Here is a 13,164-nt window from a genome sequence, read left to right as displayed (position 1 = left end):
AAGATACTTTGCAATAAACAAGTTTGATCCACTTCACAGAATGACTGAATCCTCTTACAGACCAATGAAAACAAATATGGAGCACAATATGAGCAGTTACACTTCATTACAATAGTGTCATTCGTGCCAGAAGAGCGGTGACAAGAGAGAATATTCCAATCTGTTTGTATTACATCACAAGATATTATAACACGTCAAATCATAAGTTTCCATAGTAGGAATACATCTAAACTAGCCAGTGTGAATGTAGGTAATGTCTGTATTTCGAGGATTAGCAGCTATCTCAGATGGAATACTTGGCTTGGATTTAAATGCATCAAACGTGCAGCTATTTTAAAAAGAAATTAAATTATATAAAACCCCTAAATTAATCTGTTTTGGGCACTTACTTTAAAATGATACAGAACTATCGCAAGTCAAAACCAGTTTATTATATTACCCCCAAAATGGAATGTAATAGGCAATTAGTGTACAATGCAAACTAGATCCTTGTAATTATTTTTGAAAAGAACAAAAGTAAATCCAATGAGTTTGAAAATAACCTACTATGTCACTGGCAATGCATTTTTCTGTTATCCTTTGGCATGCAATCTAATTATATGACTATAGGAAACCTTAGTAATAAGATCCTTAATTACTACACAATTATGTAATTAGGTAATAGTTATCATTAAAACTAACTACATTATGTACATATTTACTCAAAGAATAAGAACAGATCAATCAAGTAAATACTATGCCATTTAGAACAGGTTGTTTTTTTTTGTTTTTTTTAAACAAAGGGAAATTTAATACAAAGAGCTGCCTTTGTATTATACTGGAATTGTGATACTAAGCTCAAAAGCCAGGGCTGATCTAGAATCCTTGAGTTATTGTCTGCTTTTTCCTCCACAGTACAAATTCAGGACAGCGTCAGTAAGGAGAGTTAACCCTTAACTTAAAAATCTTGGTTTCTGCTGCATAATCATTTCACAATGACACAGCAAGGCGGCTAATTGTCACAATTGTGATGAGCACAAACTAGAAATCCTCGGTCTAGCAAGAGAAGCTATTCTATTCAGTACAGGTGCTTATACCATGCTTATCACAATAATATCTGGGTAACTCCTTCACCTCATGAGGGAGAGACTGAAGTGTGCCAACAAAACACTCTTCATCTTATTAAGAACAAGCTGTTCTTGTGCGGTAATGAAGATTCTGGCAGGAACTTGTATTATGAACCCTGATTTTTCAGGCATTTAGAATGTTGTCAGAAAAATAAATCTGATCTTGGACACATGCTTTCAGCTAAAGTGGGTTCACTTATTCTGAATTCACAAAAAATTGGATTGGCTGGCTTTGAATTCAGACTTCTGATTTTTGTTTGCTCCTTCCTCTAGCAAAACATGCTAATGTGTAACAGCATGCTACCAGACTTCTTGATAGGGACAGAGGATTTTAATTTTTAAGGAAAAAACATTTAATTTTGATATTTTCAAGAAGCAACTCCTGAATCCAAGCACAGTGTCACTTAGCAACAAGAAAATAGAATATATAATCATACTTTGCACTACTAGTAGCACCTTTCATCCAAAGATATTCAATATATTCAAAATTATTTTCTTCAGCCTCACCCTGATGGGTTCTTGTGCTCTGACTCCACCAACCTAAATGGATTTCACCATTGGGCTTTAGGTAAGCAGACAAGTGAACCTTTGCTCTGATGAGCCCTATCGGGTGGATGTTGCTTTCCCTTAATTTTGCTTCACTATCCTCACTTAAACACTGCTAAATACTTAATGGCAAAAATGGGTTTTGTTTTTTAAGGTGGGTTTTTTAGAACTCAGGAGTCCGGGCACCTACTTCCTTGCTCTAACCCTAAAACAGTTCCTTCCTTATCATCAATTATTTACATATAAACCTGGTGAAAGGAAAATGATTGATAAGCTTGTCTTCAGAGTATTCAATGTGAACACTATTCCAGAGTGGTGATCAAACCTCATATACTTTCTTTAAGTTTATTATTTTCTTATTCAACTTATCTTTTCAAAACTTGTTTCTGAGTCATCTTTTAAGATTTCTCCTCTGCCATTTGAGTTCTTATTTGAGGTTTAAGGCTTGCAAGGATCCGCAAATACAGAATCACTAATATTTAATAGGAAAATGAGTTCAAATGATAAAACCCTTCAACATATAAAGCAGCTTCATCAGTTTTGGCACAATCTTTAAACACTTAGAACGGTGCAGTGTGCTATATGACTTTAGAGGTTGCATTTCTGAGAGCAGCTTTTAAAGTGTTTTGACCTATTCTTTTTAAATCTTCTAGGCTGAACAGTGCACATTCAATGACAGCCTGAGCTGGTAAATGCATGCACCTGCTGGGAAAATGGCTACCTTTTAAAACCAACAAGGGAGCAAGTAAGATGTGTATGGCCTTTTCTGTTCTTTCTTAGAACCCTCATACAGAAGGGAAAGACAAGAACTTAATTCTATTTAAGAAGGCTCTGCTTAAGAGGGGGTGCTATTGTCCCCTCCCTCCAGATCTGAAAACTGATTTAACCCTATATTGGGAGGTATAGGGTTACTCAATTTTACCTGAGTGAATCCAAGTTTGATCCGTCTTTGTTTGAAAGTCTTGGCAAACTGCTCAAGCTCCTCAAGGTCACTGGGCTCCTCCAAGCTGGGAGTGTCAATTCGCTTTGGTGTTGATTGGCTCTGTGGAAGTGGCTGAATGGGGGTTGCTGCTATTGTGCGTGTAGGGGTTGCTGGCTGTTGAAGGCAGGAGACAGGAAGAGAAAAACAAAAAAATGAAAAGATTTTTTTTAGACACAAAATAGTGGAAATAAATCTCACTCGGGAGTCCAGATTCCCACAGGAGACAGGTTGGATACGAATATATCTACCATTTCTAATAAATCCCAAAGCGCTCTCAAATGTATTGACACTGCTCAAATAAAGGCCGTCACAATGCACTGTACTGTATTAGTACACAGTCTTTCAAGAAGGACTCAGTCAAAACCAGCCAAGGAAAAACAAAAGATACATTGTACCGGTTTACCAATGCCTTCTACCTGCTCCAAGAACAGTTCAACATTACTCGTAATATATTTCAATATTTTTGAAGAGTTTGGCATTCATCTCCTTTAATTATTTTAAAATTCAATTTACTGTGGGTGCAGTATCAAGTTGACAGCTCTACAGACTCAAGTTCTCTATTTTTCCTCAGAACAATCTCAGCAGAGGCAGCAGCAGCAGCACAAATATCTCTAACATTTCCCCTTGTGAATGTGACACAACCTTGACCTGGAGGGACTGCTTTGGGAAGGGGAGAAGTTTGTTCCCTTGGCACCTCTGCTGAGACTGCTCACAAGAAGAGTATTTATAATGGTGACATTATATGGCAATAATTCCTCTTCAAAAAAAATAAATAAAACAACTCGCAGAAAGGAATTTCTTTTAGGTCTCTGATTTTCCCAGTATAACCAGATAGTTTCCTAGGAAACTACTGAAAAGTTTGCTATTCCTGCCAATTAGCCTATAAAGATAATTTCCCAATATAAAAGTAGGAATACAGGGTATCAGTAAGAGTCTGAGATATGTCTGTGTGCTATGGAAACCACACTCAGGCTAGGTTTCACACAATCAAAATATATTAAGAGAACATTGGGGTTGCACAGTTAAGGTTTTGCACACAATCTGAATGTTAGAATTTCCTGAGCTTTGAGTGCTTTACTCCACCTCCTTGGGTGTATGCATTGTTAAAATGCAGAGCTGAATCCTCTTCTTTGGCCAAATTCTGTTCAGTGCAGCTGAGGGGCTTGGGCAAAGATGGTTTTGTGCCAGTTTATGCCCTCGACCCAATTCTGACGCTGTTTATGCTCCCAATGCAACACAGAGAAGCTTCAAGATCGCTCTAAATTGCGCTGGTTGGTAATAGCCCCCAAATGACCATTCCATAGCACCTCAGTGCTACAGCCATATCTCCTACAAAGCTGAACCTCCAACTGGCTCACTAAAGTGGCTTTTTACTTTGGTTAGTGCTAGTGATATTCTGCAATGCAGAGCAGGTGGTTGGGGGGGGAGAGGGGGCAGCATTTAGCCCACTATCTTTAAGTACACGATCACGTATTATTGCTCAAATAATATACAATCTTTTCAAGAACTGTAGATACATATGTTGCACACTAATTTTTTTTCAGTATTTTAAACTTACATAAGCTATATTGGACTATACAAACATATCTGACTTCAATTTTTATTGAAGTTCTTTTTTCCCCTATGTTACATATTAGAGCAAATCTTTGTTAGGGACATGTGAAGCTCCCCAAGCTGTGAGCTAGAATAGATAATTTCCACTATTCTTCATTGCATATAGAAAATGTAGTAAGCAATACAAGTACTGGTACTATGTACTTTTCATATATGGGACTTTCACAGACTGTTAACAGACACAATAGTATGTGCTACAAAATACTACTTGCGTTCAAAGAAAAACATTATGTGATAGTTATTCTGTTATTTCAGAAATAATATGTGATCATATAATTAGAGACTATTGTAATGCACCAACACAAGCAAGCAGAGTTAAAGCTGCAGACACTTTAACATTACTTTTCCAGAGTTTTGAAAGCTTAACCATAGAACTTTAATAGTCTCTTAAAAGAATTTAATTTTATTTTAAAGAAATAAATAATGGAAAAACAGCTAAAAATTAGCTTTACTCTTCTGCTGACTTGCAAAACATTGGCAACAATATAGAACTCTTTGGCTAGAAAATAGACCACTTTGCCCCCAGATCTTTGGAAAACTTCCAGGAGAGAAACCCTCTCTTGCACACTTTAAGGAAGCCCTCAACCCTTTTCCTGTAAGTTTTAGGAACTCTGAGAAGCTTATAAAGAAGTGGAGGAATTGATGCTAATGTTCCTATGGACATGTTGTCTTAAACCCCACACATCTGCTAAGTAAGCAGCTAAATTAACTGCACACTCCTGAATAGTATAGCCTCTTTTAGCTGTGTAAAGTATACACAAAAATTATTCTAACTATATAACATGAAGTCTTCAGTCTTATAATTTAGTCAAATCAAAAATACTTTTCACTAGAACAATTAAAGGCACTTTTACTCAATGAGGGCTATTTCCATGCCAGATATCAATGTACAGCCCTTTAGGTTTTAAATCTATTAAAAACAAGGTTGCAAAAATGTTTAATATAATGGGAAAAGGGTATTGTTCCACCACTCTACTTGTACTCAAAATTGACTCAACCATTTTTGTTCAAACTACTAAAAACTTCCACCTTTAGGAAAAAGCCAAGCATGGAAAATTTCAGTCCAAAGAGTAAAAGTTTTGGTAAATTATGAGTGAATGAAAACAGGGAAATCTGAAGGGAAACTATTATGCAGCCTTAATATGCAGATAACTATCACTGCAGCTGGCACTTCTGTTGGATTGTAGTCATCTAGAAAAGTTAGAAGACTAAGTAGCTTAACGTCCATTCTTGCAACAAACATGTATGTGCCCCTCTTGCACATTAGTTTGAGTCCCTCAAAGAACTGCTGAAAAGCTGCAGGAGGAAAACTGACCTGTGAGGTGAGGGTGATGCTTGGCTGAGACTGCAGGAGGTTGGCTTGGCTTTGCTGAGGTAGTTGCGTTAAGAGATTCTGCGCTTGCAGGAGACCTGAAAAGAGGTGGTTTGGCAAACAGTTTCAGAAACTTTAGAAGCAGACTGAAATGAAAAATTTATTTAAAGATAAATGAGAGGCTGACATCTCCAATGTCTTTAATTCTCAGTCCACAATTCCCCTGCATTCCTCTAAAGCATAGGGAAATTCAGCATTACTTTAGCTGTGATGCAGACACAATAAGTGCTGACTGGGGCTGCGCTTATATTATATGTAGGAAGTGTTTCATCTAATGACAGTACTATCAGCTTAATGCCTTGGAGGTGTCACTTGGCCTTCCCTTTCTGATTTGGTACTTGACGGTTAGTAGATAGCTGAGGGTTGAAGAGCCAAGTAAAAATAAACTGAAGCCACTGATGAAAGTGATTAAATGTTACACTCTGCACAATATATTTCAGCTCTTGGAACATCCCTTTAGAATGAATGAAGAATGAAATGGCTTTAGCAGACAAGTAGTATAACACACAGAAGAAACATATCCAATCACTTGCAAATACAAAACAGAGAAATAATTACTCCTTTCTAAAGAGTCAGTCTATCTCAAATGTTAGATAAGGTACTGAACATTCTTTAGGTTGCAGCACAAAAACGGAGGTTACTTACCTGTAACTGGAGGTTCTTTGAGACGTGTGGGCCATGAGCCTGAGCTCAGAATATTTTGCAAATAGTGTCCATGGGCCCACACATGCACCATAGCTCTCCTCATGCACCGAACCAAGGACATAAAAGATTGCGTGGGCCAATGCCTCTCCAGTTTCCCAACCTTACCACTGTTCAAACAATCCACAGCAGAGGGGATGGAGGGTGTGTACTGGAATACAGATAGGGACCACATACTTCAAAGAATGTCCACAATTACAGATAAGTAACCTCCATTTCTTCTTCAAGTTAAGATCCCTATGTGTATTCCACATGTGGGAGATTAACAAGCAACAGTCAACAGGGGGTGCGTACGAGGACACCGAAGTGATGGCTGACTGTAGCACTGCTGTCCCCACAGCTATATACACAGTTGACAACTGGAACAGAATGTAATATCTTGTGATGGTATGCAGAGTTCCAAGTAGCTGCCCTATACATCTCTAAGAGAGGTAAGTCTCTCAGCTATGCAGTCTAAGTAGCTTGCCCTCTAATGGAATGAGTCCCTTGTGTGTGTGTGTGAGAGGGGGAGATATGAGCTAGTTGGTAACAACTAGCTGATATCCATTTTGAAAGTCTCTGTGCCAATACAGCTATACCCCTTGATCACTCTGCTATGGAAACAAATGTCTTCTAACATCTTTTGTTCATTGCAGATAGAAGTTCGAGCCCTTCACACATCTAGAATCTGTCAGTCTCTCTTCATCTGAGACATATGGGAAAAATACCTATAAGTGGGTTACCTGACTCACATGAAACTCGGAAACTACTTTAGGAATGAATCTAGGGCGGAGTTGTAATGACATCTTTTCTTTATAGAATGTAGTATATGACACCATGAGCGCTCCCAGCTCACTGATTCTTCTGGCTGACACTGTGGCTATTAGAAAGGCCACCTTCATGGACAGATGGGCCATAGACCATATGGCTGGAGGCTCAAATGGGGGTTTAGCGAACAATGATAATATAAAATTGAGGTCCCACTGAGATGTGAACTTCACAAATAGTGTAAAGGATCTGAGAATTCTCTTCAGAAATCTAAATGTGACAGCGTGAGTGAATATTGTTCCGTAATCCACAGGAGGATGGAAAGTGCTGATCGCTGCTAAATACACTTGCAGAGAACTGAGTGTGAGACCCAAAGATTTAAGGGTAAGTAGATACTCTAAGACAGGGGTATGCAATCTATGGCACGCATGCTGAAGGCGGCACGTGAGTTGATTTTCAGTGGCACTCCCACTGCCCGGGTCCTGGCCACCAGCCCAGGGGGCTCTGCATTTTAATTTAATTTTAAATTAAACTTCTTAAACATTTTAAAAACCTTATTTACTTTACATACAACAACAGTTTAGTTATATATTATAGACTTATAGAAAGAGACCTTCTAAAAACGTTAAAATGTATTACTGGCATGCGAAACCTTAAATTAGAGTGAATAAATGAAGACTTGGCACATAACTTCTGAAAGGTTGCCGACCCCTGCTCTAAGATGATAGGGATCCTGGTGGATTCTGGAGACAGCTGCATTGGTGAGCCCAAGTGGAAAAACATTTCCATTTTGCTGAATAACAGCTCCTTGTAGAGACTTTTCTGCTTTGGTTAAGGATGTGTTGCACCCTTTTAGAATGTGAGTGCTCTATTTCTGATACCCATTCAAATATCAGGCCTTGAATTGCAGCGGTCCTGGATTGACGTGCTTGAACCTCCCCTTGTGCTGTGTTAGAAGGTCCAGCAACATGAACTGAGAGCTTCAACAGATCCGTAATAAAAACTGCCTCGGCCAGTTGGGTGCAATCAGGCTGACTCAAGGTCTGCCCCGGTTGATCTTCCATAGAACCTGTGGTATCAATGGGATGGGAGGGAAGGCATACCCCAGGCAACCCTACCATGACATCAACAGGACATCTCCCATTGAGCCTTTGCTCAGGGAAGCTATGGAGCAATGCCAAGGAAGTTACCTGTTTTCCCACAAGGCAAAAAGGTCCCAGGCTAGTGTGCCCTATTGGGAGAAGGCATCATCGAGAACCAAATTATGTATCGCCCATTCCTGATTTACAGAAAAATGCCTGCTTAGGCAGTCTAAGGAGTTTTGCACCTCTGATAAATATGCTGCTGACAAGGTTACATGATGGCTGATACATCAATTCCAGATAAATCTTCTCCAGTTTTGTTCTCTGGATGAGAGTCAAACTTTGGGCAGAACTGTCACTTTGCTGTTTATTTTGAACTTCTCTGGTGAGTACACAGAGAGAAGCCAGGCTTGTAGGCAGCTAAGATAAAGCGTGATGAATGATGTCATGTGTGCATGAGGCCATGGAGTGAAAGGCAAGTTCTGACTGACGTCCCAGGTCTGACAGTGACCTGATTCATGAGTGTGCTAATGGCATGAAACCTCTCAAGTGGTAGATACGCTCTTTTCTGTAGTCAAATTCAACTTCACCCTATAAAATGTATGAACCTCATGGCGGTCAATGGGGATTTTTCATGATTGACAGATATCCCGGGAAGGCAGAAGACTGAGCAGAACACTGGTTGCTCACTGGACTGTCTTGTAAGAACTGCCCATCAGAAGCCAGTTGTTGAGGTAAAGGAAGACTATAAATCCCTCTCTTCTCATCGAAGCTGACACTACTGAAAAAAATGTTGTAAAGACCCTTGCTAGACCAATAAAGAGGACTCTGAATTGGTAAAGCTCTTGATCGAAGAGAAACCTCCAGAGGGCTGGCTTGATGTTTGTGAGAAAATATGCATCTTTCATATCAAGAGCAGCGATCCGTGTGTTCTCCAACAAGAAAATTATTGATGCCAAGGATATCATGTGAAATTTTAGTTTTTGAATGAACCTGTTCAGCTGTCTCATATCGAGAACTGGCCTCCATCCCCCATTCTTATTAGGGATGAAGTAATGGGAACAGAATCCCTTTCTTTGATGTTGAGGTAGAACCCTTCCTAGGGCACCTCTTAGGAGAAGGGAATTTACCTGCTGTTGAAGAATCTCATTGTGAGAGTGGTCCCTGAAAAGAAACTGCGAGGGGAGTTTGTGGTAAGAGGTACCAGAAACTTGATCAGATACCTGCCATGAATAATCTAATACACATTTGTCTTTAGTTAAGGCCCTCCAGTTTTTGGCAAATTGGATAAAGTGACTTCCAAATATCAGAGAAGGGGAATGAAGCAGAATCCATGAAGAAATGTGGGTCTCAACAGTCCCATTGAAAGAAACTCTTTGCTCAGGGTTTAGCGTATAATATGGTGGTGGATGTTGCAGAGGCTGGGTTCCTGGGTCTACAAGCACTGTCTCTTGCATGGTGGCCTGAGGATGCTGGTGGTAAAACTGCTGAGGTGGTGCTCTTATCCTATGCCCCAATCTATGGTGTTTTCTCTTAGAGGCAGGGGTATAAATGCCCAATGAATGAAGTGCTGTCCTCAAGTCTCTGAGGGAGTGGATAGACTCATTCATTTTGTCATGGATTAGGTTGGTGTATTGAAGGGCAGATCTTGGATGGTACTCTGCATCTCTCTAGGGAAACCTGAGGATTGTAACCACAAGTCACTCTTTATAAGCATGTCTGCAGACATCCCCTAGATATAGTATCTGCCACATCCACCATGTCTTGGAGAGAAATTTTGGCTACCAATCTCCCCTCATCCACTAAGGCCTGGAAGCAGGGTCTATCCTCCTAAAGGAGCTTGTCCTTGAATTCCAAAACCTTCTTATAATTAGTAAAATCATATTTGGCCAAGAATGCCTAATAATTTGAGATCTGAATTCAAGAGAGGTGGCAGAGAAGACCATTCTCCCTAGAAGGCTGAGCTGCTTGTCTCACCTATCAGCAGGAGCAGTCTTTTGGTGTGTTGTTTGGACCACTCTGTAGCTGCTTACACCAAAGAATTAGGCAATGGGTGAGAACAAAAATGCTCTCCCCTTGGATGGAACAATGTAGTGCTTCTCAACCCTCTTAGGGGTGGGAGCACAAGAAGCAGGTGTGCGCCAAACCCTCTTTACCAGGTCCATTGTAGGGGTAGGATTTTACATTTGTATTAAAGGTCATAATGCAGTATGTATTAAATGTATTAATGTATGTCTTGAGTTCATCCTGCCAGCCACCCTTTTTGAATAGCAGAAAGGAATGACTCTTTGGGGCACTGGTAGAAACGCATCTGACAGACTGTCAGTGTCTGTACTGACATTAAGGCAGGAACAGACCAGAACAGTCCTTATGACTGATTATGGTCACCCTTTGTTTTAGAATAAGTTGTATCATAAAAGATGGCGTCTTGTTTCCTATATGCATAACAAACTAGGCCCTCTGGTCATTTCTTTGTTTAAAGGTTTAGCAAGTAAAAGACAGGACCTTGTATTTTGTCTATGTTAATTAGATTGGAAGAATACTGAAGGCCCAGGCCACAATGTGAACTGTTTTGACCACAAATTTAGTAAAGTTTAATTTACAATGCCTTTCTTGCTCAATATAAAACATTGCTGTTTGTATACCTTTGAAGGTCTCTGTAAAAGACTGTTTGTGTGAATAAGGGTGTATGCATCAGGAAAAGATAAGGTGTGAAGGCCATTGTTGGAGCCAGGTGGTCAAGGGAGGAGGAGTGAAGAGACTTAACGAGACTTATTGACGCCAGAGAACCATCAATGCGCATCCATGACTGAGGGAAGGCAGATTGATGACCCTGAGGTGGAGACTAGCACCCCTAAAGACAAGACAATTGATTAAATCAAAACCAGGACAGGATAACCCTCTTGGGGGTGCTTTGGAATGTTTACATCAGAGGATAACACCAATTAAGGAGTAACCAGTCAAACTGACACAGCAAAATTCACAAACTTCAACAGAGAAAAAGGACTATAAGAACAGGGTGTTTTGCCATGGGGCTTTGGGTTCGTCTTGCCACAACTCCAGGAGCATCGGATTGCGACCGACAGAGCCCGGCTCCCAATCTGGCTGGCCACTAGATTGATCCAGACTCTGGACTGGTAACTTTAAACATCGACTGGTGAGAGAGAGAGAGAGAGAGAGAGAGAGAGAGAGTGTGTGTGTGTGAGACAGAGAGACTGAAAAGCATATGCTAACTGCTGTATTCTCAATAAATGTGGCGTGTTGCCTTCTCCCCTATAAAAGATCTCGTGTACTTTGTATAAGCATAACATCATGATGGCGTCACTGATAGGGAGGGCCACTCAACTGGGACTGGAAGACTGCAGCATGTCTAATAAACTGTGGTGAGGCTCCTGGACTTCCTCAAGCTGAATCTGTAGTTCTGCAGCCACCCTATCCATGAGCTCTTGATACTGTTTCAAGTCATCTGGAAGGGACAGAGAAGACTGAATAACCACCTCATTCAGTGAAGATGATGAGACTGCTCCCAGAACTGTTGGACTTGACTCACCTTCCCCTTCCAAATATTCCAGTGGGGTTGGCTGTGGATGTCCAGGCGATGGCAAATAGAACTCCTGCATGAATCCTAGGTGTCACTAGAATGGATTAACTAGTGGAGATTGACCTCTTGGCATAGGGTACCACCTCTCTCTTGGCCAAGTATATTTCGTTGGAGGTTGGAACCCTGATCTTCTGGGGCTCCTGTCTCATACCACCTCTGTCTGATGCTGAAGACACTCCTGCAGGGGCCTCAGACTCATTTAAAGAGAAAGCCTGATCCCTTATAGCTGGCAGAACTGATGGCACTGTTGGTTGCGCCTCAAGACTGGGAGGTGGGATAGGAGAATGACTGCCTCATTGGGAAATTCCTTTCTTTTGGTGTATTAATGTCCTGGAATGTCTCAATCGGAGGGTTGAATGCAGACAGAAAAGACCAATATGTCCTCTGGGGGGATGCAGGTCTCTGATCATCATGAGATATGAGAAGAGTCCATTGGTGGAGCGGTCAGAACTGGAGCTTCCCTGGTCACTGTGGCAGTTGGCTCCCTCCAGGTCAGGGTTGCTACTAGTATCACATTGGCACTAGAAATAGATGGGAACACCAGGAGCTGTTTATCCCAAGCCTTCATCATTGGAGCTGACATCAGAATCACTGGATTCATACCTCTGAGTGCCTCCTGCTCCTGTTGAGAGGATTTACTCACGACTAAGGTCTTAGTGCTCATATGCTCTCCTGATTCTGATAGGGTCGGGGAGCGATCCTCTCTCTTTTGGAGCAGTTTTAGACGAAGATGCCTTGTCCTTATGTCTGTGAACGTGACCGTTGCTTCTTCTTGGGTGTAACAGTCTTATCCTCTGTTCCTGAGCTCATGCTCAGCAGTGCACTACCAGCCTGGTGACAGTGATGGGACAGTCTCCGGCCCAGATCTCACTGGGGCCTCATTGCCTTCTCCATGAGATGTTTTGAGTCTCAGTTCCTGACCCTCATGAACTCTGGGAGGAAAAGAGCGGCGGATGCTGCACTTCGCAGAAATATGAACCTCACCCAGACAGCAGAAGTACCACTGATGTTTGTCGCTCACTATAAAGGAGCAAGGGCAGGAAACAGTTTTTGAACCCTGGAAATAATCCCAGACCTTTTGGGGGATGGGGGGAATCCCCAAGTGGGAAAGAAAACTTTTTAAAAATGAAAATGTAATTGGAGAACATTTAATTTGTTAATTTAAAACTAATTAAATAAATATATACTGGTGATGAAATGTTGAGGGTTGATATTCATGGAGAATAAAGCCCTCTGCTTATGCGTAGAAGAGGTTCAGCATAAGCAGCAGTGATCCAAACTTCCCCAAACACCTAGTCAATGTGCTTCAACCCTGCCCCTCAAGTACCACTGAGAGCAAGAGGGCACAATTAATCCATCGTTCCTTTGCTGAGACTGTCCATAGCTCTACTTATGTCGTGGTTTCTATGATG

General features: G+C 40.9%; 1 protein-coding gene across 7 annotated transcripts in view; it reads right to left on the bottom strand.

The window, feature by feature from the left end:
* POU2F1 (POU class 2 homeobox 1) overlaps nucleotides 1–13,164 on the bottom strand; it is a 231,567-nt gene that overhangs the window by 38,928 nt on the left and 179,475 nt on the right. For all 7 annotated transcript variants that reach the window (XM_039521085.1, XM_039521086.1, XM_039521081.1 and 4 more), the window contains 2 exons: nucleotides 5,564–5,658; nucleotides 2,575–2,748 (listed from right to left, as the gene is read on the bottom strand). In XM_039521085.1, the coding sequence (XP_039377019.1) occupies nucleotides 2,575–2,748; nucleotides 5,564–5,658 (269 nt within the window). The remainder of the gene's footprint in view (nucleotides 1–2,574; nucleotides 2,749–5,563; nucleotides 5,659–13,164) is intronic.

The sequence above is a fragment of the Mauremys reevesii genome, linkage group 1, assembly GCF_016161935.1.
Source record: "Mauremys reevesii isolate NIE-2019 linkage group 1, ASM1616193v1, whole genome shotgun sequence".
NCBI classification, from domain to species: Eukaryota; Metazoa; Chordata; order Testudines; family Geoemydidae; genus Mauremys; species Mauremys reevesii.
Note: the sequence above shows the minus strand (reverse complement) of the source record. Positions and strands in the feature narration are given on the sequence as shown.